The 26676-nt window shown below is 35.4% G+C and overlaps 5 protein-coding genes across 5 annotated transcripts in view; 4 read left to right on the top strand and 1 right to left on the bottom strand.

Annotated features, from left to right (window-relative positions):
- The window catches only part of LOC129786498 (3'(2'),5'-bisphosphate nucleotidase 1), a 1077868-nt gene extending 1058503 nt beyond the window's left edge, over window positions 1-19365 (top strand). The window contains exons 2-3 of the mRNA XM_055821581.1: window positions 17027-18392; window positions 18475-19365. Of these exons, the coding sequence (XP_055677556.1) occupies window positions 18276-18392; window positions 18475-19284 (927 nt within the window). The 5' untranslated portion in view covers window positions 17027-18275 and the 3' untranslated portion in view covers window positions 19285-19365. The remainder of the gene's footprint in view (window positions 1-17026; window positions 18393-18474) is intronic.
- LOC129786413 (calcium-transporting ATPase sarcoplasmic/endoplasmic reticulum type) overlaps window positions 1-26676 on the top strand; it is a 642650-nt gene that overhangs the window by 597438 nt on the left and 18536 nt on the right. The window lies entirely within an intron of this gene.
- Window positions 1103-1686, top strand: LOC129786542 (uncharacterized). The gene is made up of 2 exons (XM_055821636.1): window positions 1103-1503; window positions 1570-1686. Exons 1-2 carry the CDS (start codon window positions 1251-1253, stop codon window positions 1647-1649), a joined length of 333 nt encoding a protein of 110 aa, XP_055677611.1. The 5' UTR covers window positions 1103-1250; the 3' UTR covers window positions 1650-1686.
- Window positions 1657-3170, top strand: LOC129786471 (UBX domain-containing protein 6). The gene is made up of 2 exons (XM_055821542.1): window positions 1657-2685; window positions 2764-3170. The coding sequence occupies exons 1-2, from the start codon at window positions 1657-1659 to the stop codon at window positions 3016-3018; spliced, it is 1284 nt and encodes a 427-aa protein (XP_055677517.1). The 3' UTR covers window positions 3019-3170.
- Window positions 4574-26676, bottom strand: part of LOC129786398 (myosin-I heavy chain) — a 57974-nt gene continuing 35871 nt past the window's right edge. Inside the window, exons 11-18 of the mRNA XM_055821382.1 lie at window positions 23737-24901; window positions 22168-22340; window positions 21927-22065; window positions 21597-21826; window positions 9674-11609; window positions 8237-8476; window positions 7974-8177; window positions 4574-7918 (exon numbers count right to left, since the gene is read on the bottom strand). Of these exons, the coding sequence (XP_055677357.1) occupies window positions 7688-7918; window positions 7974-8177; window positions 8237-8476; window positions 9674-11609; window positions 21597-21826; window positions 21927-22065; window positions 22168-22340; window positions 23737-24901 (4318 nt within the window). The 3' untranslated portion in view covers window positions 4574-7687. The remainder of the gene's footprint in view (window positions 7919-7973; window positions 8178-8236; window positions 8477-9673; window positions 11610-21596; window positions 21827-21926; window positions 22066-22167; window positions 22341-23736; window positions 24902-26676) is intronic.

Raw genomic sequence — 26676 nt, 5'->3', positions numbered from 1 at the left:
TAATTAATGATGAACAACATGAACAATATAAAGACAAATGATTTTTTTTATACCTACTTATACTTAAATTTTTAACCCTTTAACGTTTTTTGGGTCATACACTGACCCAAAGCGAAAATGTTTTTTTTTTAGAGATACTTCTAGTTAATATTTTTGGATGCTTTCTTAGCCAGTATAAAGCTAAAGGATCTACCTTTCAAGACATATTTTTTCGATTCGTCTAAGTAATTCCTTTATAGTCAATTTTTTGCATCAAACTTGGGAAAAATTGCATGATTTTCAGCACTTTGAAAATCAGCATTTTTTCAGTTTTATTATTTTCCGATAGTCTAAATGGTTTAAATAGTCTAAATCGACTTGAATCTTATAAATAGACTAAATAACAAGAAAAAATTGTTTTATAGGAACCTTGAAAGTCGAACTTTTTAGGTCAACGAGGTCAACGTATTACCCAATGAGCGGGAAGGGTTACAAAACGCGAAATTTTTGATAGCCACGAATTTCAGTAATTTTGAGTGCTTTCCTGGACAGGATTTGTTCTGATGGAGGATTGAATATCCTTCTTTATTGTTCTGTTAAGTTTTATTCAATTTTGCAATAAATATGGGGTAAATTGACCGCAAAACCGTGGCAAGGTGTGTGTTTAGAGGAACCCCAGGTGATGACACTAAAAATCCTGACCAAACCATTTTTGATCGGTCTGAATTTTTATTGTAGTTCATCCCAGGATGCTTCCGAGGCATCTTGGGGCCATCATTACCGGCCACGGAGTTGGAGCCCTAAGTTGGATTTTTTTTTGACTCAAATATGTATAATTACGCTCAATGAGTTGGAAAATAGCAAAATTTCCAAAATCGGTCCAGTTTAGGCACGGTCCTTAAAGGGTTAATTTATTTTTTTAAAACAAAATAGTCTTTGATAACTGTGAAGTATGATTTTATTATTGTAATTTTAACAATGTAAAGACAAATCATTTTTTGGTTTGATTTACTTTGTTTGTCCAAATTCTTTTTAAAAAATCTCATTTTTACCATCTCGTAAAATTTACCACGAAGGCAAAAAGCATAAGATAAATCCATCGGACACAGGGGACGTATCCACTGGAAATATATTGAATTTTCCACGGGACACCCTTTATGGGGTATTCGCAGAGCAGCTGAGTTGAGAAGAAAAGAAATTATTGCCAACTTTTGCGTGAGATTTGTTTTTTTCCGTGAAAAATTAATGAAAATCTTGAGCCAAATTCCCAAATGTCTCTTGAGACAATTCTCAATGTAACTCTCCTGTCGGAATATCTCGAATCATCCGTCAACTTTACGCGAGGACTCTACAAAATCCTCCTCACGTACGAGCTGCCCCTGACAGCGGAGTTGATTTCCTTCTCGGACATCCAATTGGTTCTCCTGAAGTCCTTCCTCACCTTGTTCCTCATTATCACGAGCCTGGTTGTCTTCTACTGGCTCAAGTACGGTAGTGTGATCTCGGAGAGATTCATCAAACCAAGTGAGTCATCAAATTTCTTGCGAGGAGGGACTTTTTCGCTGATAAGTTGTGATTGTTCTTTTGCAGGTACTGTGAAGGAGATTGAGGAGTTGAAGCTATCTGTGGCACGTCTGAAATTGCCCAAGGAACACACACCGAGACTCTAAAGAAGAGATGCCCAAGAAGTTGGCACAGTTCTTTGCGAAGAAGAAGGAGGAGGCTAAATTCAAACTTGCTGGTCCAGGAAGGAAATTGAATGCTGAAAGCCAACCAACGACGTCGCAGAAGAAGAGCAAGGATGCCTACGTGAAACCAGTAAGGAAGGAAGCAGGGCAGGAGGCGAGGAATGCAGCTGCAGCTGCTATGGCGCGATGCACGCAGAAGGACACGAAGGAATTCAACACGTCCTTGGCGGCTATTCAGGCACAGGTGCGACGGGAGCTCGAAGCTGAGCGCCGTGCAAAGGAGGAAACTGCAAAAGTGCCACAACCGGAGGTGCAGGACGACAGGAGGAACCTCGCTGTTCAGGGAGTGTACTTCCGGTGCCCCCTCGTGAGTGATGAGGTCCTGTCGAAAGTTGAGTGGAGGAGCAAAATCAAGGAATTCCTATACGATCAGCTGAACCAGGAAGACGGCGAACTCTCCGCTTGTCTCATCATCCAGAATTGCAACACAAAAGAGAAAGCCGATGCATGCGTGGAGACGCTGACAAAGTATCTGGAGAACATTATAAATCATCCGGATGAGGAGAAGTATCGCAAAATCCGCATGTCCAACAGGATTTTCTCCGAGAAAGTTCGCAACGTCGAAGGATCCATGGAGTTCCTCTTTGCTGCTGGCTTCGAGGAGCAAATAATCGACGGGGAGGCTTTCCTGGTGTACTTCTCCAAGGGGGAGAACTTCACGGAACAACTTCAGGTACTCCTGGACGCCCTGATGTGTGCGGAGAAGATTAATTTGGAGATAGATCGGAACATTCAGGTACTTTTGCCGTCGCAGGCGAAGAAGAACGAACTCCCGCCTGATTTCTTCCGCATGAGCATTGAAGAGCTCAAGCGGGAGCAACAGCTGAAGAGTGAAGCCCTGGAGAGTTCCCTCGTTCTCAAGACCAAAGCCATGCGCGAACGTGAAGAACTTAGAATTGTCAATCGCTACAGGTACACCCTCATTCGCGTCCGTTTCCCCGATGGGGTCTACCTCCAGGTAAGTTCAAGGTCATGCGTTTTCTGCTCCACTGACTGAACAAACTTCTTTTTTTCTTCTTCTTCCACCTGCTTCCAGGGCACTTTCAATGTCTACGAAAAATTCCTCCAAGTCCACGAATTCGTGCAGTCGTGCATGAAGCACGAGAGCGTGGAATTTCATCTGGTTGGGCCGACTGGGCATAAATTCGAAGAGGAAGATTTCGAGAAGTCCCTCTATGATTTGCGTCTCGTCCCAAATATTCTTCTAATCTTCTCATACGATGATCCCGACACTGCACCACCTGGCAATTACATCAAAGAGGAACTTCTCATGCTAATTCAGCCACTTTGAGCATCCCTCCCTTCTCTCACATAAAAAGGCAAAAAAATAATAATTTTATCTATTTTAATCACAAATAAAATTAATAATTATATATATTTATCTCTATCTGTGAGCTGTGTATAAATTTATTTAGTTGAAAAGAAATAAAAGTCTTTAATGTAGCCAAAAGAGTTTTATTTTTTTAATTTTCTTTTTGCATTTTTTAAAAGGGAATTTCTCTGGGGAGTTTTTCGTTTCAGTGAGCTGAATATTTTCTAATATTCCGAATAAATGTTGATTCTTTGTGAAAATCGACGAATAATCATGAAAATCGTTAAATTTTTTATCCAAAAGTTTTAGAATATATTTGATTCATAAAAAAATGTATCGAATAAATTTAAAAAGAAATTAGTTTAGGTCAGCTTTTGCAATAAAATGCTAAACTTTCGTAAAATAGTGCTTCCAATTGCTATAAAATTAATAAACAGCGCCCTCATTTACCGTAAATGCATTATGGTGGTGAATTCCGTAAATTCAGATTTTTGTAGCATTTATAAGACCATGAAACATCACCATAAAAGTTTACGAAGGTTTGTAGCCTGAATGAGGGCGCAGTTCATCAATTTTATAGCATTTTACAAGCTGCTTTCAGATCTCGATTCCGTAGATTTTTTTTATATTTTCTTTTTATTAAAAATGTTACTCTGGAACTTTGGATTAAAAAGGTGTAAAAGTTCTACCCTAAATTGCTATAAAATTAATAAACAGCGCCCTCATTTTCCATAAATCCCTGTAGTGGTGATTTTCGGAAGTTGAGCACAGGGTTGGGAGCCTGGGATGATGGATGGCGTTGTTCATCAATTTTATAGCATTTTGCGAGCTGATCTTCAGGCTCTTCTCAGGTATGTCTTTATTCCATAGAAAATATTTCTTTTCCTATCTTTTTCTGGTTTTTCAAAGGTTTTTGTGAGATTTTAAATCCTTAAAGAAATATTTTGTGTTAACGTTTTACCCTAAATTGCTATAAAAATGACAGACAGCGCCCTCACCTGATATTAAGATTTTATGGTAATTAGGATTTAACTTTAAGATCAGTCCCAATAGCTATAAAACAGAGAACTTTCATAATTCACCACCCACCGACATTCAAGGAAGGCGAAGGCGCTGTTTGTAATATTGCTATAAACTATAGCATGCTATAAACTATAGTATTCCGCTGACTTTTATTAATTCTTCATTCAATTAAAAAAGGAACTCAATGATTTTTTTCTTTTAATCATAACTTTGATTTAAACGAATTCCGAAAGGTGCTCTTCTGTATTTATAGATTTCGAAGTCATTTACTAAAAAAATAATATTTTTATAGCAAGAAAAATATGTCTCTGATTATTAAGAATAATTTCCAAAAAATCGGAATATTGAAATATTTCCTTCTTGAAGATAAGAAAAAGTATTTTTAATTAAAGAAATTTTTTAGAGAAAATATCAAGATCAGAAATTCTTTTACTGCAACCAAGTCAAACTCTTTACTCTCAATACTTCATCATCCATTCTCACAAAGAAATTAAATAAAACAAATCCAGTATATAGATACAGTAATGTTTATTTAGTTAAATACTAAATTTACAATATCTCTCTAAATATAATTTTTTTTTCTGTAAAATTGTTAAATACATTTCACGTCTTTATTGCGACGCTCATGAAAAAGGTAATTAAAATTACAAAATAGAGCCATCAGTTTGTGAATAGAAAATACGAATAAATATATTTTTTATACAAAATTGAAAAAAAGAATTAAATAAAATTCATCTAAATTTGGTACTTTGTCAATAAAAAATTTGGTAAACAATTCTAATTTAATAAAAAATAAGAATCTTATTGTTTCTCACATTGAAGACATTTTCCAGATTTATTTTGTTTTTGACTTCCTCTCTCTTTCATGGAAAACAATGGCCATAGTCCCATTTTTTGTTTTTATTTTTTATTTTTTTTTGTATTTTGGCAAGGATTTATTTTAAAAAGAGATTTTACTACGAAGAAAAGAATTTAGAAGATAAAACACGAAAGAAAAAAAAAATTGAAGCGCCACAATTTCGAAAAATATTCTTTTTGAGAGTGATTAAAATTCAACTAGCTAAAAAAAATATTATCCAAATTCAAATTGAATATTTTTTTATACAAAATCTTCTTTTTATTTTTGTTTTCATAAATTGTGTGATTAAGTTTTTTTTGTGTTCAATAATTTTTTTCTTATTAAGTTTTAGTGTTGATTACCATTGCTCACGTTTCGCATCCTTCTTGTTCTATGTGAATAGAGAATGTAGAATTTATTTATGATTGTTCCATTAAATACTTTTCCTGCAATTTTTTTTTAAATCGAAATATTTTTTTTTGTATTTATTTTTATTTACAAAAATTATTTTTTAAAAAAGAATTTCTCTTAGCGCACAATTTAAACTTTGCAGTAATATTTTATTTTGTTTTTAGATTTATCTGATTTAGCAACGCATAACCGCAATAGAACGGCACAATAACAATTATAATTTTATTTATTTTTCCATCTACTGCCTTATCATTTTCTTAAAGGATTGTTTCGATTTTTTAGGGGGTAAAAATGCGTTAAAAAAGCCCTTCTTTTACTTCTTGGTGAATGTTAATTTGCAGCAGAAACGTTTAAGGTTTGTGCCTTAAAAACATATTGAGTGAGAACAGTATGGTGGAAAAATACGTTTTTGAGAACAGTTTAAGATCAATATAGATCTCACCGCCATTTTGAAATATTTTTGTATGAATTTCTGATTGCTGATTTGGACAAAAACTACTTCCTGATGTCCTTTAACCCTTTAAGGTTTTTTGGGTCATACGCTGACCCAAACGTGAAACATTTTATTTTTTCAGTTATTTATGAATGTAATTGTTTTTCCATGTTACAAATGCATCAAATTCACGCATAAGGGGTCAAAGAAGACGTTCTGAATGAGAAAAGTCCTCTAAAAAAATTCATAAAATACAAATCGCGATAAAAGAGCGTATGTTTCAATGTTTTTATGTTTCACGTTAGACGTTAAAGGGTTAACGTTCTTTGAGTCAAACATTGGTGCAAACTTGAAACTTTACATTTTTTTTTTTAAATTCAATGAATTTTTAAAAATTGTTTTTCCAGCTTAGAAATGCGTTGAATTTACGTAAATAAAGTCAAAGAAAACATTTTGTCTGAGAAATGTTCTCAGGAAGCATTAATAGAATAAATAATGTGATAAATAAGTTCGAATGTTTCAATGTTTCTCGTGAATTTCAAAAGATTAAAAACTTCTCCAAGAAAAAATCACAACCTGGAAACATTAGCGTTAATATTTCAAGCATTTGAAAGGGTTAATTCTGTGATTTTCTTTAACATTACCTTCTATAATTTTATTCTTTAATTGCTTTCGAAGAATATTTCTCAGCCAGAACGTATTTTTTTTAGCTTAAGACTTTTCCATATTAAAAAAAATTGAGTAAAATATTATATTTCACGTATGACTGGACACCAAAGGGTTAATCCACTAATAAGGAAGGTTTTGAGCTGAAAGCTCTGGAAGGAAAATTGAATTTTTCTCTTTAACTCTTAGTTGGAGAAGAAACTTTTTTTCCTCTGACCAAGATCGGATAAAATGAAACATTTTTAGAAGAGATGAAACTTCAATAATTATGACGTCAGTTTTTGCATTTTTTGGCAAGTGTTTTTCTGCTTTTTTCCGCCTATCAGTTGAAAATTAAAATGTCTGTTTGGCAATTTTTTAAATTTTTTTTCCCAATTTGTTTCCTTTAATAAGAGCTTTTCCGTACAAAAACGAATAAACTCCTTTACGAAACAATTAAAAAACCTCCCAATATTGTCCTCAAAGGGTTAACTAAAAGAATTTCTTCTGAAAAATATTTTTAATTAGCAGAAATTTCTTTAGGAGTAATTTTCTCCTTCCGGGTGCGTCAATAGGGGATGCGGGTTTAAAAGAAAAGAATCCTTTCCCAAAGCTTTCGGCATTTCACCGGTGTTATTTCACGGTGAAATAACTGACAATCTCACCACTGAGGAAGGCGTGGTGAAACGCCGAAAGCTTTGGGAAAGGATTCTTTTCTTTTAAACCCGCATCCCCTATTGACGCCCCCGGAAGGAGAAAATTACTCCTAAAGAAATTTCTGCAATATTTCCGTCAAAAATTCATTAATTAAATTATTTTTAATTAATCAACATTCACCAATTAGCAATGCGGAAAACCACAAAACTTCAAAGAAAAAAATAAAAACATTCAAACCTTTTAGAAAATTGCCTTAAAAAATATTCCTTGTATAAAAAGTTTTTCATTGTGAAAATTGAAAAATTACAAAAAATTGGCATTGTTTAGAAAAAATTGCTTTTGCATTGTAAAAAATGTTAAAAAATGCTGAAAGAGGAAGAAATTACGATGGATTCATTTATTTATTTATTTATTAAAAAAAAAATTATTGTGCAACGATATTGGTATCGAGTTTTTCTTTAATATTTTTTTTTCATTTAACACTATCAACCTGTAGCTGTTCCTCACCTGTCGCTGAGGAGATTTTCATGGGAGACAGTCGATCAACAAACATTTCTATCTAAATACTTTTTATGGAGATTAATTTAGGAGCATTAAATTATTTTTCTTTTTTTTTGGGAGGGGATTTTGTGGGTGGAAGTTTAGCTGGGTTGTGGTGCCACCAGAGCTGCAGCTGCGGAATTTCTCAGCAGCATCGATTGGGGGCGCGTTCCAGCTGCTGTCTTCCTCACATCTCCACTCCCCTTTGTCACCATTTGCTGCTGATGGGGATTCATGGGTTGCATCACATGCCCACCCTCCTTGATGGCATCCTCCATTGCAGCCTGAAGCACTTCCGTGTATTCCCTGATGAGATTGGCAATCTGGAAGGCCTGCAAGGAATTTTTAATCAAGGCGAATTCATTGAAAGATTCTCGAGATTCTCACCTGAGCCGTGGTCAGGATAACTTTCGACTGCTTCTTGTCGGATCCCGTGATTATCATGAGGCAATTCATGTTTGGCGAGTACGAAAGTATCGATGTGTATTCATAAGTACAGAGAGTATTCCGGGAACGATGCTCCAGCAAATGGATGCCATTCTGATCGACAGCCAGCCAGAGAACTCGTGGCCAATTTGAGGTAAATGATTGCTGGAGGAAATCCACGTTTAGAAGGAATCAGAGAAAAAAAAGTTCTCAAAAGAACTCACCATGACGTCAAAGATGGTAGCCTTGTGGAGTGGCCAGCTCTGAATGAGATTGAGGAAGGCCTTCTTGGCTTCCGGTTGGGTCATCCCCTTGAGACTCTGATGGTGCATCGCCACGGCATCGTGCGGAATATTCGGCACATAACGCGGCGGGAGGCAGTGTCCAGCTATGGCACGATAATCATTGAATACTTCCCCACAGTCACGCAGCTCCAGTTGAGCCTGAAGTGCAGTCAGCATAATCTGCAAGAGAATCCGGAGATAGTTAAGAAGGATCTCTTGGGCAAACTGTTGGAATTGACATAATTTTAATAGTCTTGGCCACATTTAAAGACTTATTATTGAAGAGTAAAAAAAATCACTTTCCGCCATCTTGTGATTTTCATCAAAACACAAAGGTAGATTTTTCTCAGGATCTACTGGATGGATTTTGATGGGGTAAAAAGAAAATGAAAGAGGAAGCATCAACGAACAATGTACCGGAACGAATTTTTGAATTTCCATTCAGAAGCTATGAAAAGTGCAGAAGAATATTTTTCTACTTTTTTCAGCTTCATAGTCGAAATTCCAAAATCTGTTCCGGTACATTGTTCGTTGATGCTTCCTCTTTCATTTTCTTTTTACCCCATCAAAATCCATCCAGTAGATCCTGAGAAAAATCTACCTTTGTGTTTTGAGGAAAATCACAAGATGGCGTCGCACGTAAGATGGCGGAAAGTGATTTTCTTACTCTTCAATAATAAGTCTTTAAATGTGGCTAAGACCGGAGAACCAAGTTAAAGAAAAACCCCAAGGAAAATAAAAACATTTAATTTCAACAGCTTTCAAAAGATGTGGGAAAAAGTTGTTTAAATGTTCGTTAGATTTGAAATATTTGAAATTGGTAACAGTGGCGCTGTCGTCGAGTAAAGAAACATGAATTTTGGACAACCCGCCATCTTATGTCAATTTTATTCTAAAATGAAAAATGTGAGAAAGCGTGTGTGGAGGAAAAATAAAATTTATGAGTGAATTACGTGTGAAAATAAAGAAAAAATGATTGGAAAACAAAGACTGGACATTTTACTAGTGAATGGTGATATTGGGCAGCGTCAATCTACTCCAAAAGGGTGATAATTCTACCCACAAGGGGGTCTCACGTCAATCCGGTCACTTCGGCCGGAGCACCCACTAATTTAGCGTCTATGTATTGCCGGTAGAGGCGAATATCGCCAATTGTATAAGTTTTTACTATAGTAAAAGGTCCAGGTATTTTTGAATACCTGGATCGTACTTTGACTATACGAGCTCATTAAAGACCGAAAAAATTAAAGAAACAATTAAACATCGATGTTTCACTGACTGCTCCCCCGAAAACAACCCCCAATAATCATTAAAGACCCCCGTTAAGTCCTTTCTTCCGGAAATTAAGAAATAAATAAAGAAAGAAAAGATTCCTACCGCTTCCATTTCGGAGATTGGGAAGCGATCAGTGCGCAACCCATGGAGAACTTGATGGTACAGCAATTCCTTCTCCACTGGATCCTCCAAGTTCATATAGTGATCCAGGAAGAGGTGCTTCTTGAAGAGGAACAGATGATGCTGTCGTCGGCATGCCGGTGCCAAATTAGACGATTGATTCTGCTGAATAGCCTGAGCTGCTGCTGTTCGGTACTTCTCCCACTTTGACATCACATCCGACACCTTCTCATCCGGCAGGAGGCTCCTATCCGACGCTCCCAATACTTCGTAGATCGCATACCCTTGAGCCTTCTCCTGCAGCCCAATTTTCTTCTTCACCAACTCCATCACCTCGCGCGCCGTGGAGCTCGGGTGGAACTCCACAGAATGGTACTGGCCATCCATAAAGTGAAACCTCGCATAGATGGGACGCCGGTTGATTGTGCAAATGATCTCCTCGCGACTCGGTGGCCACTGACGCCGTCGCGTGCCCTGAGTCTTGAAGAAGCACTTCTCCGCGAAACGCGCGTACTTCCCCTCCTCCGTTATGTAGTCCGATGAGCAGCGCTTGAGATGAGCAATCAAGTACTTCCGGACAACCTTCTGCGGCGGCAGGATGACACTACATGCCAACGACAGGAGTGCCCAGTGCCGAAGATTTACCCTCGAATTGGGATCCGGATGATCTGTTGTCTGCTTTATCAGCTGCAGGTAGAGTTCACTGAGGAGGCTCTCCTTGCGCATGCACCTCTCCATAATGGACTGAATCAGTGTGATGTGCTCATCTTCAGCCCTCTGTATTGTTTCCCCATTCTGCCCGAGGCCAGCATACGTTAGTATTGCCTGAAAGATCTGATGCATCGTTTGCTCCTCAGCATCGGGTAGTTTGCTCAGACTCTGCGGCAACGGTTGCCGACTGAATGCCCAGTAGGCATGTGGGAAGCCCTTGTACGTTTCCCCATGATCCTGCACAGCATTCCCATGCTCAGCACGCAACTTCTCCAGCCTGTGCTTCGATAAACGCCTCAGGGTATTCCGCAGGAAGCCCCCACTTGAATCCTGTGGCTTCCTCAGCAGCTCCGCATCAACCAAATGCCGTCGACATACAACAACATTGTGATGCAACCGCACACGATCCTCATTGGTTATCCCTTTCTGCTTCCTCACCGGCACCTCATTCTCCGTTATCCAATTGGACAAGGCGGGAAAGTACGAGACAATGAGGGAACCAATCTCATTCTTCTGCACTGTCTCAAACACAAAGCACCTCTGTTGATCCGTCGAACCATTCGCCAAGCGATTGAGGGAGATTGTAATGAAGGAATCACTGGGATCGAGCATCAGGGACTCCACATCGTGATAGCGGAATTCATACAGCACAAACTTATCGTCTGGCTTTATGAGAATCAACCCCTCGCAATTTACCCCGAGGATGAGATTGTTCCCATAGCTCCAGTACCCACGATACGTCACAGGGAACATTGTTGTCCCATACAGTGGGTACTGCATCACGCACGATAGGTACAGGACTTTTGCTGTGAGCTCAGTTCTCCCTGCCCCATACTGCCGGTGAGCTTGTGCGAGAATCGGCACCCAAAAGTGCTCCTCGCGTGTCTTTGATATCCTCTCGGGTAGGTAGCTCCCCACATCGGTGTAGTACTCTGGTTTTGGTTGACTAGACGGATCCCCCAGGGCTACTTGAGCCTGCAATCCTGCCAGCTGCAGAGCCACCTTCTCACTCACGGGGAAATCATCGCACTTAACAACGCTGTACACGGCCTGTGCATACAGCATGTTCACCTCAATGGGATCCTGCGAAAGCTCTCGCGTGGACTTAAACAGTCTCTTCTTGAAGACGAATCTATTCTCCCCAGATCCCAATGTGGCTGCATTTCTTCTCAATGTGGAATTGGTTGTGTTGATCTTTGTTTGCTTCCTGCAAGAGGAAATTTAATTAAAAAGTTAAATCAAATTAATTAACGCTTGATGATTTTTTTAATAATCCCAAAATCTCCTTTTAGAATTGTCTATGAAAAAATTAAAATTCTTGAAAATTCGCAAGAACTTTCTAACAAGAGAATGTTTATCTGAATGATAATATTCAGAACTTCGGAAACATTCGAATGTTTTGCCAGAAAAATAAATATAATTGGTCAGATAAAAACCGTATCTTTGTATTTAGTCAAAAAAGATTCAGAATGTGGATGAAAAACCTAAAAAGTACTAAATTCAAGCTTAAAAAGTACTAAATTCCAGTTTAAAAAGTACTAAATTCTAGCCTTAAAAAGTACTAAATTCAAGCTTATAAAATACTAAATTCTAGCCTTAAAAAGTATTGAAATCCAGCCTAAAAAAGTAGTAAATTCTAGCCTTAAAAAGCACTGAAATCCAGCCTAAAAAAGTAATAAATTCTAGCCTTAAAAAGTACTAAATTCAAGCTTAAAAAAGTACTAAATTTAAGTTAAAAAAGTACTAAATTCAAGCCTAGAAAACACTAAACTCAAGCTTAAAAAAGTGCTCAATTCAAGTCTAAATGAAACTAGATTTATCTCTCAAAAATCAAAACATTCCTAAACTCTTTCTTCAACCTAATCTACCTTATTTCTATGAAAATAAAAGCTTTTTATGCAATTTTTATTCACAAAAAAAATCAAGCAAAAAATCAGAGTTTATCTGGGTTAAGAATGGTCATAAACTCGTAAATCTTTTTTTTCTCCAAATTTTCTAGTTCTCGAATCCCCTAAAAATAATGTTAATTGTAATTAAATTTTCTTATTCAAATGTTTTTGTTGCTCAATGTCATATTAAGTCTTTTTTATTCTTATTTGAAAAATAAAACAATGACGAAGTTATGTTTTTTTCGATATTCATTTATGTACTAAAGATGTCTATATAAAGCCATGCGAATGCTGTGAGCTCTAGTTCTTTCACGTCAACTTTATACAGAAGATCAGGCATAAAATGTGGGATTTTATTTTTCTAATTTTTATTGCCTTCATTCTAAATAAAATCTGGATAAATAGAGAACTTTTGAAGCTTTTGTGGCAAATGCCACGACTTTCTATATGGTTAATAATTAAAAAGTTCAGTGGATTGATGAGGGGTATTCCACGTGGAAATCTCATATTTAACGTTCTCCAGGAAAGTGTGGAAAATTACAAATGTCCTTTCCTGCTTGGGTGGGGACGTCTTTGTATGTTATTGTGGAAGAACCTGAAGACATAAGAACTGTGCTAAATTCCAAGAATTGCCTCAATCATGGTCCTATATATGAATTCTTGAAAAGTATCTCCGAAATTGGACTCATTACAAGTCAACGTAAATTATGAGAAATTAATTGAATTCTAAAATTGTGAAGATTTAACGTTTTATGTCTTTTGTTGCAGCTCCTCTGTGGAATATACATCGAAAGTTGCTAAATCCAACTTTTAATTCCAAATCTATTCAGAGTTTTCTTCCAATTTTCAACAAAGAAGCCAAAATATTTGTTTCACATTTGGAAAAGCTCTGTGATAAGAAGAATCCCACTGATATTCATCATTATACGAGAGCAATGGCATTTGATGCTCTTTTCCGTAAGTAAAATAAAGGAAAAGGTTTTTAATTAAAGAAAATCTTAAGTTCTGAAAATTCTTTCAAAAGATTCTACAATGGGAATGGAAATAAATATTCAGAATAACGAAAACTCAGAATTATTGGCGATTGCAAAAAGGTAAAGCCAAGATTGTGATAAGCCGTAATGAATATTAATCAGAGTTAATATTTCCTCTTTAAGAACTTTTGACTTAGTTGGTCGAAGAATTTACAATCCATTCCTTCATTGGGATACAATCTACCGGCAAACAACTCTCTACAGAGAAGAGAGGAAGGGTGGTAAAATTTTCCACGACTTTGTTTTAAAGGTTTTCATGCCAAATTCATCCTGAATTCCTTAAAACTTTCTTTTCTCAATTTTGTCACGTTTAAGGTTTTGCAAGAAAGAAAAGGAATTTGGAAGGAACAGACGAAGGGATCCGAAGGCCTGAAGATTCCATTTGAAGATCGTAAATCCTCAGAGGGATCACAGATTTTTGTAGACCAACTAATGCATCTTCTTATGGTGGAAAAGAAGTTTAGCGAAGAAGATGTTATTGGAGAAGCTAAAACAATTATTGCTGCGGTATGTGAAATGGAAAATATTTCACTAAAATCATTTTTTTTATAAATAATTTTGGTGGTGAAAAAAGGGTCATGAAACAACCTGAATTGCCAGTGCTTTCTGTATCCTCCTCTTGGCCATGTTTCCGGAATATCAGAAGATGCTTTATGAGGAAATTCAATCAATTACACCCGATAGAAACAGAGATATTTCCTATGAAGACCTACATTTATATGAATTCCTTGATAGGTTTGTAAATTTAAAAGAAAAAAAAATCTAATCAGAACTAAATCAAAATTAAATATTTTGTAGATTTATTAAAGAGACTTTACGCTTATTCCCAACAGTACCATTCCCAAGGAGCACGCCGGCGACTCTAGCCATTTTGGATAACCATACAGCTATCCATATGGTGTCAACTCACAGAGTGTGCCACGACTGAAGTACAATTTCTAATATTTTGAAGAATTAAAAATATTTGGCAATTTTTTTTGATTAGTTTTAGTTAATATATGATGGAGCAGATGTATTCAGAGTAAAATAATTGTAAATTAGCTAAAATTAACAAAATCAGTCGTGATCAGTCTGCTCCACGCCTCAATTTTGGTGCCAACACAGAGTCGTGGCTACGCGTGAATTTTGGTTCCAACAAAAATCGGAGTTTACGCCTAAATTTTGGTGCCAACACAGAGTCGTGGCTACGCCTCAATTTTGGTACCATCACAGAGTCGTAGCTACGCCTCAATTTTGGTACCAACACAGAGTCGTGGCTACGCATGAATTTTGGTTCCAACAAAAATCGGAGGTTATGCCTCAATTTTGGTGCCAACACACAGTCGTGGCTACGCGTGAATTTTGGATCCAAAAAATTTAGAGATTACGGCTCAACGTTGGTTCCAAAAAACAGGCGTGGCACGCGTGAATTTTGGTTTTAAGTTAATATCAGAACACGTGGTTTTAGAAATCATAATATATTTAAATCATTTTCAGAATATTAATCCATAATTAATATTTTATTGATAGTTTTCTAAATTTATCTTAAAATTTAATCATATTCTGAATTTATAATATGTTTTAAAATAATTTTGTATCATAACCTATTCTTGGATGTATCCGGGAAGATGTTCTCCGGACAAGCGACGGACTGTAAACAATCCAAAATCTTTGAATAATTACAATTTTCCGCAAAAGATAGACATAAGAAATTATTGAAACATATTCTAAGGATTATATTGAGTATCATTGAACATAATTTTATGCTCGTTTTGGTACCAAAATCGCTATTTATTAAGATTTTCTTGAAATTAAATAATTTTGGAAGGATTGTTTATGTGATTCTGTCATTTTTTGGGTATGACCACCCTATTTTTAGAAAACATGATTCAAAATTTAACTAAAAAGCCACCCAAATAATATATAAAGAATTATTAGTTTAAATGAAATATAAAAACTATTCTTTTAATACCAACATAAAAACACTATCTCATTTCGCAAAAATGTCATTATTAATTTAATGAATTTAATATAATCATTTGATTTGAATAATTATAAAGTTTCCTAATATTAGGTACAAATATTTTTAATTATTTTTACCTACATAAGATTTAGTTAGCAAATGGGTCCTGTAATAAAAACTAGATATCTACCTGATTGTTCTTAGAATTTCATTGAAAAAGTTTTAAAACATGTAATCCTTTTACAATATGAGAGATACTTTTTGGACTTTTCGAAGAATTAGCAATTAGCATTAGCATATTTTTCTTCTAAGGGAACAATAATGCAGCCCAAAGAAAAGACCTCCCAATTTCAGGTAGATTTTTAATAATTCTGAATTTTTTTTCAATTATCATTTTTAATGCTGAATACAAGATGTGTTTCCCAATGATTTCTTAGAGCAAATGCGTCAGCAACATAAAAAATGCTCTTATGTGCTGAAGAAAATTGTACTGAAATGCAAAGCTTTTTCATGTATTCGACGAATGGTTGGCTTTTTGAGGGTATTTTCAGCTACACGTGGCATGGATATTTTATAAAATTTTATTTCTTGAAAACTAAAGCGATTTATGCCATTTTAATAATGTTTCTAGCATAAGAAACATAATGCAATGTTGTATTAAATAAGCATAATGATGTGGGTATAATTTCAATTTTTTTAATTGTCTAATTTTTCAAAGAAATTATTATTTTTATGAAATGAGAAGGTCATTTATGACTCTTCTAATCTATATCCTATCTGAAAATCAATCTCGCATATGTTTTTCACGCGTGAAAACGCGTGAATTTTTCTTTGTGAATATTATTGCCAAGACGAGGTATTTTTGCCAAAGTACATCTCCATGAAATTTGGCCATTTGCCTCCCGGTGAGGCAAAATAGAAAAGGGAACACTATTGTAAAAGGAGAGCATTAGATAAAGAAAATAATGTGTTTGAGAGAAAGAAAGATAAGTGAGAGGGAAAGAGAAAAAAAATGTCAAAATTTTTGCCTACATGTAGGAGTTTTTTCAGTCGTGGCAGAGGCTGTTTCCAGACACCATACGGATATCCCTATGGTATTCCCAAATTTAGGCGTAAAATTTTACCTGCTATGGAGCCACGACCCGATTTTGGGTACCAAATTTTTCCCAATACCATCATATATGGTGCACCATACGGTGCCTGAGCGGGAATCCCGCGCGGAATACATTTTGGCCGAAATGGAATACGGCCGGGAACCGCCGTGCTCTTTGGGTTGATTAGTCGAAGAGTTACGAAAACCATGAAAATTGGTAAGAAATTCTTTTCTTTGTCTTTCTTTAAATTCTTTTAAAATTTATTTAATATTTTAATTAATTAGGAAAATATGTCATCCCACCCGGAGTAGCAATCCTGTGCCCCCTATTTGTCTTACACAGAGATAAAGAAATTTGGGGTCAAAGTGCTGAAGAATTTGACCCAGATCATTTTCTTCCTGAGAATATGACAGGAAAACATCCATATTCGTATTTGCCTTTCAGCGGCGGCCCTAGAGATTGCATCGGGAGGAAATACGTCACAATAATCCTCAAAATTATCCTCATTCATGCTGTGAACAACTTCACATTCAGTACGAATTTAAAAATGAAGGATCTCGACTTTGAAGTGAATCTCTCATTAAATCTACTAAACAAATACATGATTAATGTGCAAAAAAGAATGTAATCAATGATGTAACCAATGTCACGCATTTAATTTAAAGTTTTATATAATTGAGGATAAATTTTTCTATTTTTTTTTGTTAAGAGTTTTTTTAGGCAGTGATTTAAAGAAATAAATTTAGAGAAAAAAATGGGAAATAAAAACTAATTAATTAGCGTAAAATAAAATCTTCCTGTTCCTTTATGGTATACTACATCAAATAAAAGAGCATAAAATATGCTACAATATTATGCAAGGAAAAATTGATTACATACTTTTATTAAAGAAATAAAAGACGAAGGAAAAAAGTACTTTTTTTTTGAAAAACTCTCATATTTTTCACTCAAGAAAGGGTTTCGGAAAATTATTAAAAAATATAATTATAGTGGTACAAAGCATTGATAAAGCTTTTCATAAAAGAAAATTCTCTAACGACTATAAAACTGTGGGAGAAAATCATTTTAGAGTTCGTCTTCAACTGGAAAATTCGTTGTTTTTCCAGCGCTTTTCGGGAAAAGAATGCGATTTTTTAAGTCCTTAAATATGTCTTTAAACAAGTTATAAAAAAAATGAAGATTGGTTAGATTATTGGTGTTGTAGGAAAATTCCTTCCGATTGCGTCAGCCAAGGGACGGTAGGTCAACCCAAACGCATCCTTTCAATTTTAGGGCCAAAGGTTGGTTAGATTGGTTAGAGCTAGGGAATTGCTTCACTTAACATGATTAAAACTCCTTAACAAAAAGATTTTATTTTATTTAAAAAACATTCTAATTAGAACACTAATTCCTTATTCTTATGGATATTAAAGTTTTTTAGCAAAAATAATTCCACAAAATTTATATTTAGGAACATATAAAATGCAATTTAATTTTTTATAAAGAGGTCCAAAAGTTTCAAGTGCAAGGGTTTGGAAAATTGTCTGAAAATGCATTTTCCCCTTGAGATAGAAAAAAATCGTCTTTGACAAAGTTGTAGCCCGGAAAATTTGCTACAAGATAATCCTTATAGGAAAAATTAAATATTTTCATAGAAGTCAGAAAAAAAATTTCTCCCAAAAAATTGTTGCCTTAAGTTGTTGGCTGAAACAATATCTATGTAGTGAAGATGGGGAAGCATGTGGAAGTGTAGCATGGTTGGTGTCATGCTATCCACCGCGCACACACTCAAACCATTCCATTCAGTGGGCTGATTTTATCATCATCTGTCAGTTGAGAGCAGAGTTTTCAAGTGCTCTGGAGAATGCGCAGAGCATTTTGTGAAAATTTCCCGTAGAAAGAAATTTATAAACGACGGCAAACCAGCTCTGAAGAATGGCTCAACATCCACTACTCATGAGAGTCGTTGCATTCTCAATAACTGCAGCAAATAGAGCTGGAGAAATAATTCGTGAAGTGCTGAACAAGGGAGAGTTGGGCATTGTGGACAAGGTATAAAAAATGTGATTTTCCAGCATAAAATGTGAAAGTTTTTCATCTTTGTTTTTTTGTTTTCACGTCACTTCCGCCCCAGGGGAAAGACGACTTGCAAACAGAGGCGGATAGATCAGCACAGAGATGCATAGTGGCATCACTCAATAGGCACTTCCCCAAGGTGAAGGTTATCGGCGAGGAGGGCGCGATGGATTTGAAAATCCCCCCGGAATGGCTAACAAATGAGGCTGATTCGGATTTCTTGCGCAATAAATGCCCAGATTCCCTGAAGAACATCACCGAGGAGGATCTCGTGATTTGGGTGGATCCCCTCGATGGCACATCGGAGTACACACAGGGCTTCCTTGAGCACGTCATCGTCCTCATTGGGGTGTCGGTGAATGAGAAGGCCGTTGGTGGGGTAATTCATCAGCCCTTCTTCAAAACAGACTCCGGTGCCATTGGGCGCACCATTTGGGGTGTCAAGGGCATGGGAATTGGTGGCATAGAGCCAACCACCACCCCACCGGATGGTCGTTTTGTCGTCACCACAACGCGTTCCCACTCAAATGCCCTCGTTCAGAGTGCCCTGGATGCCCTAAAACCCGACGAGGTGCTCCGTGTTGGTGGGGCAGGCTACAAAATCATTCAACTCCTCGAGGGGAAGGCACATGCATACGTTTTCGCGAGTGCCGGATGCAAGAAATGGGACACATGTGCCCCCGAAGCCGTTCTCGAAGCAAACGGCGGAATACTCACGGACATCATGGGCAATCACTATCTCTACGGGAAGAACGTTGCATTCCCCAATAAGGGAGGCGTCCTAGCCACAGCCAAAGGGGTCAACTACCAGGAGGTATTAAATAAAATTCCTACCCAAGTCAAGGAGACTATATCAAAGAAATTGTAATTAAAAAAAGGAATAATTTGGAAATATTACACCGGAAATAAAATAATAAATTGACGTCAGGCTCGCTGATAGAGTAAAGAATTTTTCTGATCTTTTAATTTTAATCTTAAGAAATTATCTAATTAATTAGAATTGAATTTTGGGAAGGATTTTCTAATTGAATAATTGGCTGAATTTTCATTTAATAAAAAAAATCGTGAATAAGGAAGACTGGGACGAAGTTGGTTTAATTCGAAGCGATACTTATTTTCTGATAAATTTGTTTTAGAATTTTTTTTTCAGTTAAATTTCTTTGTTCAATTTCTTTGGCAACCTTGGCAACTTAACCCGGAATGTATAAAAAATATTTTTCTATCTACAAGAAATAAATTCCGTAAGCATTCAAGATGAAATGTTGAGTAAAATTCATTAGTCAGACATTTTTATGATTTTTTTATTCTCTTAAGGGGGGTCTCTTGGGAAATCTGTTAGAATTTACTCATTTTTAATGTTGTCATTTTCTTGGGGTTTTTCTTAAACTTGGATATCCGATCATGGTTACATTTGTAGCCTAGTTATTGCAGTGTAAGAAAATCACTTTTCGCCCTCTTAGGTGCGACGCCATCTTGTGATTTTCCGTCTCTTTCACAGAACTGCCCTAAAACACAAAGGTAGGTTTTTCTCAGGATCTACTGGATGGATTTTGATGGAGTAAAAAGCAAATGAAAGAGGACATACCCGTGCAGATTTTGATGTACCAGAATTTTGAATTTCCATTCTGGGGCTGAAAAAAGTGGAAAAACGTCAAAAATATCTGAAAAAGTCACATTTTTCCACTTTTCTCAGCCCCAGAGTGGAAATTCAAAATTCTGGTACATCAAAATTTGCATTGGTATTTCCTCTTTCATTTGCTTTTGACCCCATCAAAATCCATCCAGTAGATCCTGAGAAAAACCTACCTTTGTGTTTTGAGGAAAATCTCAAGATGGCGTCGCATCTAAGAGGGCGGAAAGTGATTTTCTTACTCTTTAATGATAAGTCTTTAAATGTCACCAACACTTGAAAACCGAATTTAAGAAAAACCCCAAGAAAAATTAAAATATTTAATTTCACCAGCTCTCAAAAGAGACCCCCCTTAAGATTTTTTTTGTTTTCTTAAGAATGTCTTGAATGTATTTAAGAAAAACTAAATATATTTTTTCAAGTTTTCTTAATTGAAACTTTTAATTTCTTAAGTAAGCAAAATTTTCAAAGACTTCTGCTGATCACCTTTGGGCAACAAAATTTATAAAAATTTTTGAAAAACATGTATTTAGCCTGATTCAGATTGACTTATGAAATTTTAAGTTTCTCTTAAGAAAATTAAAGAAAATATAAATTTTTCTTATGAAAACTTTAGATATTTTTAAAAACATTAATTTTTAATTAAGAAAACTTGAAAAATTCTTCATCCAAATTAAAAATATATATATAGTTTTTCTTAAGGAAACATGTGAAATCTAATCTTTCGCTTTAGAAAATTTAAGCAATTCCTAAAAAAATTTTAAAAATTTAAAGTTTATCTTAAGGAAACTCGAAGGATTCCTAAGAAAAATTAAATAAAAATCTAAGAGTGCCTAACTAGTGAATTTCATCCATTGGCTCACATTTTCATTTATTGCAAAAAATCTACTGAGCAGATTTTGATAAAAAAAAACTTCTGAAAATCATCTTCGAAGAACAAAGAAAAAGAAAAGAGTTTTGTCTGAATCAAATAAATTTTCTTTGAGTTATTGAGAAATATTAAAACCCGTAATATTCTAGATTTAGATATCTCAGAAACTAAATAAATTAAACATTCCTGGTTAAATCCCAAATATTTTTTTGGTCAAGAAGTATATCATTCCTGAAACATTCTATTCCAATTGATCAAAAAGTTCTAAATCAATAAGAAATTGATTAATTTTTTTTTAAAGTTCATTAGATCTTCCTATTATTGGGATTGAATTTGAAAAATAATCTATAAATCAACAGAAAATAACAATTTAGCATTAAATCGATAAGAAATACATGGAAAATCACTTTCTTTCCCCGAGAAAAGGTTTTTTTTTTTTAAACAATATTCAATCGAGTTAAGATTCTTCAGCAGACAAACTGGTATGATTCCCATGGAATTTTCCAAGAAGTTTAAAAGAACTCAACCACAATTGCTGCCCATGTGTCACTCTTAGTTATACTAATTATGCCAATATGTATGCAGAAAATTGGCATCTTCCTGCATAAATATCTCGCAAAACACAAAATGTTCAAGAAATGCCACAAAAGAGAAGAGAAAAAAAAAGAGAAAAACTTACACTTCCCACGCTGCAATAATGTCATAGAGATAGTCGTGGGACTTGACGTGTTCCTCCCCATCGGGACGTGATTGATATATGGCCCAGCCTTCTGTATTGCAGAGTCCCAGCTTTTCCGCCAATTTTGCCACGGCATCACTCGCTGTGTCCGTCGGATGGACATCAATGGCCTTTGTGCGGCCATCCAAGAAGAAGAAGCGACACACAATCGTTCCCAGGCGACGCATTGCCTATTCGAGTACAGAGAGAGAGTGAAAAAAATAAAATAGAACAGGAAGATTAATGGCATGCGGATGAAATAAAGTAAAGAGAGGAAAAGCCCAAACTTACAGCAACTTCTACACTCGATGGTGGATAGAGACGCGCCGAAACTTTCGTATATTTGCAATTATCCATACACCATTGGACATACTGCCGCAATTTCCCATCCAACGTCTCGAGATTCTTCTTCAGGAAGCTCACGTAGTACCTGAAAGTTTGCGGAACAATCAAATTATATTATTTTTACTTTTTCTCTCTCTCTCCCTCAATTAGTTTTTTTTTGTGAGCATAAAGAGTAAGTGCAGCTGACCTAAAGAGTAATTTACTTGGCTGAAAAGCCACAATTGTGAGGCACATGAGGAGCCAGACACGATCAGTCCATTCAGAATGCGGATTATTTGTTGCCTGTCTCATACATTGCACGAATATTTCATCTCGCAATTCTTCACGCTCGATTCCCTGTCCAATTATGAATTGAATCACCTGCAATTGGAGATATATATTAATTATATGCATAGAATTGCTTCCTCTCTCGGCTGGCACACTTGCATTATAAAAATTCCATTCAACCACAAAATTCCATTGAAAAGAACATTGAAGAAGAATTTTACTTTCTTTTTATTTTATTATTTTCTTTTATTTAAAAATATAAAAAAGAATTGGGAAGAAAATTGAAGGATATTTTTTTGTTCGGAAACAGAATATAAAACGATCGTCTTGAAGCTTTCAGCGACGTTTCGATTTATTTAAAACCTTTTGAGATCCTGTTTTCCAATATAAAAACGAATAAACACCTTTCTGCTCTGTTAGGTCTCGAAAAATTTTATTTTTAGAGATTTTTCAGGAGCCTTTAACCCAAAAAAAAAAAACTTCAGTTTTCTGTAGAAATTTTACATTTTAAGGTTGAATTGTTCGAAAACAACATTTTCCAGCGACGTTTCGGTTTTATATAAAATCATCTTCAGGCTAAATAAATAGAAATATCGCTGAAAGCTCCAAGCTCCTTTCGTAAAGGCTAAAAAAGCTCTAAAAGTCAAATTTTTCGAGATCTAACAGAGCAGAAAAGGTGTTTAATCATTATTAAATTGAAAGAAGGAACTTAAAAGGTTTATAATGCATCTAAACATCGCTGAAAGCTCCAAGAAGAGCATTTTTTTATTGATTGTTTCCGAACAATTCGTTATTAAAATATCTACAGAAAAATTTAGTTTTTTTTGGGTTTCGTAAAGCCTCATAAAAAGCTCTAAAAGTCAAATTTTTCGTGATTTAGTGCATATTCTACAGAAGAAAAGGTATTTTTTCGGTTTTTATAATGAAAAAGAAACTCAAAAGAATAAAAAAAATGAATTAGAAAAATAATAATTCGCCTTTTCTTGGAAAAAATTTGCATAAAAATGCAAAAAATGACGTCATTTTTATGTTTTTTTTTCTGTTTCATTCAAATGAATTTAAAACTCCTTTCCGTAAGAACTTTTCCATTTGAGATTTTCGACAATTTAAAAAACAAAAAAAAAGAGACTACATACATAAATAACATTTTTTGTAAATAAATTAACCAACTCAACCCCATCCTCTCCTAATATAAATTATCCAAGAACTTTCGTTGCAATATTTTTCCTCTTTACAAAAGAAAATATTTTATTATGTAGTAAACTTTATAGAAACTTTTAACTTCTATGCATATTTTGCTAAATGCTCTTAACATGTTAACAAAGTCAAGGAAAAGTTCAATAAATTTCCCAACTAATCCTCATTTCCAGGAGCATAAATTCGGAATCCTCTCAAGGGAATTATTAAAAGTTAAATAATCAAAGTTAGGGGCCAAATTGAGGCCACAATAATCTGCAGAGAGGAAATATTAACAACACATCGGACTCACCTGCAGTTCACGCTCCGTGTTGAGTTCCCCGCGGGTGTATTTGCAGAGATCCCGGAAAATTGTGCATGCAACACTAACATTTTCCGGGTCGTACATGTGGATGTGGGATGTGGGAATTGACGTGCCGCGGTAGTAGGTGATCATCTCGTACTTTGGCACAACATTCTCCGCCCCCTTGCCGCGCCCTTTGCGCGTGAGAGTGGCCATTATGGTGCCCTCGGGTGACCTTTCGTGTGTATTGAAGTTACTCTCGGCAAATTCGAGAATATCATAGTACATGTCATCCCTGAGGGCATCGCGCTCCCTCTCCGTGGCATCCAGCTGATGCATCTCCTGGAGTTTCTTCTCAACGCGATACTTCCGACGTTGTTCACGTTCTGCATGTGGATGCCCACTGCCACCCGTTGAGGAAGCCCTGGAACTGGGGCGACTGTGCTTCGGGGATGATGGGCTGAGTGGGCCACCGGAGGAGCGTTGTACGGGACTAGCTGAGCGAACGGTGGCAATTGCAGGGCTCTTTGGTCGCAGCTTATGCGGCGGGGGATTCTCGGAGAAGTTAGCCGGTGGCTCAGGGAGTTCTGGTACCGTTGGGAGTTCCTCGCGTGCAATGAGAGCCTCATAGATGGGCTCAGAGCCACGATTCCGGAGAATCCCTGTGATTTTGGGTGCATGAGCAGGTGGTGGTGGAACTGGGCCATTGGTTAGGGGAGGTGGTGGTGGTGGCATTGTTGGTTCAGGCAACGAGGGAACTCCCATTCCCTTTGCACCCCCTGCACTTTGTGGTACAGGTGGAGCAGGAATTCCAGGATGCGGAAGGGATGGCGGTGGTAGTTGTGGTGGTGGTGGCAGTGGGGATAGCTTAGTTGGTCTCTCGAGAGCCAATCCCTCAATCTCCTGCTGTATCACTGTCTCCAGCTCAACATCGAGATCCTCCACGAGATTATCCATCTTCTCGCCAATCTCATCAATAAGGGCATTCACATTGGAATTGGGCGTCACCTCACTCAGAAAAGCGAACAAATTGTCCAGATCCACGGATTCGCTGCTCTGATTGCTCGACGATTGGTAACTTCCATTGATTTGCGATGATTCGGAATTTTGATTAAATTTAGAATTTATTTGTTCAGCCATTTGTGACAGTGCCAACATTTCTTGCTTAACAGCCCTAAAGAATCAGAGACAAAAAAAAACATTTTATTACTCAAAAAGCTTCCCCATGATGAAGCTCAGCTTGGGTGGAAAAATATTCTCAAAAGTTCTACAAGAAAAACTTTCAAACTACATTATCAAAAATTCAAAAGCAGCCCCCTACACAGAGAAAATTCTCTCATAAAAATGAAGGAAATATGTAGATAAAAATTCACTCTCATGTTATTGAAAGCAAAAAGAAAAATTCCATAAAACTCACCCATTCTTTTGTAAATTATTCCCATAAGTTTGCATGCTTTCAAAAGTTTAAGTAATTCATCTTTTAGCATAATAATCAAAAAATCTACAACTAAAGACAACGAGAAAAGCAACAAAAATATCTACGAAAAGATGCTCAACATAAATTGGAGTAAATGGGATTCTTTAGATTTTCCGGATTTTTCTTTCAATTAAATTTCTGCGAGAATTTTTTCTTAACGTTTTTGGAAGCTAATTTTAGCACAGAGTACCTACTTTTTTGTTAGAGATATTGGAAAAAAAAGAATTAAGAAAGGATATGAAGGAGTTGAGAATGAGAACTCCTTGTCAATGCATATGAGAATTTTTTAAAAATATTTTGCAAGTTTTGCAGCAATATGGCAAATTCTTTTCTATTTTTTTTTATTGTTTTAATTTTCTTTTAAATTCATCAGAAAATATTTTTATAAAATTTTTAAATTCTTTGTGAAATCAATCTCACAAATATACACTAAAGTACCACAAGTCCCATAAATACCGTAAGTCCCATAAATACTATAAGTGCCATAATCTAAAGTCTCTTTAACAATTTTATAAATTAATTTTTATTTTTTATGTATCATAACGTTCCAATTTCTTAATCCCTTTGAAATTCCACAAATCCTACAAGTCCATAGAATTTAAAAAATCACATTAATACATTTCAGCTTGTTCAATGAAAATAAATTGATTTTTACTTCAATTTATTTTAAAATCTCACAAATATTTATAAGAAAGTAATAAATAAATCTGTAATTCTGAAAATCCCACAAATCCTATAAATCTCGTAAATACATTGCAGCTTCTAACAAAATAAAACAAAAGATAAATAAATTGCTTAACAAATCCAATAAATGACTTGGAAATCACACAATTCCTACAAATTTATTAAAAAAATCCCATAAATCCATTTATTATTATTATTTTAATCGTCTTTTAAAATCAGATAATATTTTCAATAAATTTTTAAGTTCTTTATCAAATCTATCTCTTTGTAAATCATATACATATCTTTTTCTTATTATTTTTATGTTTTGCTGGGTCGGACGTTATTTAAATCATATATCAAGACTGAAAATCCATCCAATCGCACAAATCCACTTTAAAATACCATAAGTCCCATAAATACCATAAGTAGCATAATCTAAAATCTTCTCGTCAATTTTATGAATAATTTTTAATTTTTTTGTATCATTCAGTTCCATTTCTAAATCCTTTTGAAAATACCACAAATCCTATAAGTTCATAGAGTCCCAAAAATCCTATAAATACATTTCTGCTTGTTCAATGAAAATAAATTGATTTGTACTTAAATTTCTTTTAAAATCTCACAAATATTTTTAAATGGTTATTGAATAATTCTGAAATACTGGTAAATCCCACAAATCCCACAAGTACATTACAGCTCCTAACAAAAAAAATAAAAGATAAATAAATTGCTTAAGAAATCCAATAAATATTTTTAAGCAATTAAATTACAAATTCATACAGTCCTACAAATCCCACAATTCCTAG

Source organism: Lutzomyia longipalpis, chromosome 1, assembly GCF_024334085.1.
Source record: "Lutzomyia longipalpis isolate SR_M1_2022 chromosome 1, ASM2433408v1".
Lineage (NCBI taxonomy): Eukaryota > Metazoa > Arthropoda > Insecta > Diptera > Psychodidae > Lutzomyia > Lutzomyia longipalpis.
Note: the sequence above shows the minus strand (reverse complement) of the source record. Positions and strands in the feature narration are given on the sequence as shown.

Excerpts from the sequence above, each read along its gene's own strand:
- LOC129786542 (XM_055821636.1), top strand. The coding sequence starts at position 1,251 with ATGTCTCTTGAGACAATTCTCAATGTAACTCTCCTGTCGGAATATCTC. Across the intron at positions 1,504-1,569 it reads GGAGAGATTCATCAAACCAA|GTACTGTGAAGGAGATTGAG; the intron begins GTGAGTCATCAA and ends GTTCTTTTGCAG.
- LOC129786471 (XM_055821542.1), top strand. The coding sequence starts at position 1,657 with ATGCCCAAGAAGTTGGCACAGTTCTTTGCGAAGAAGAAGGAGGAGGCT. Across the intron at positions 2,686-2,763 it reads CCGATGGGGTCTACCTCCAG|GGCACTTTCAATGTCTACGA; the intron begins GTAAGTTCAAGG and ends ACCTGCTTCCAG.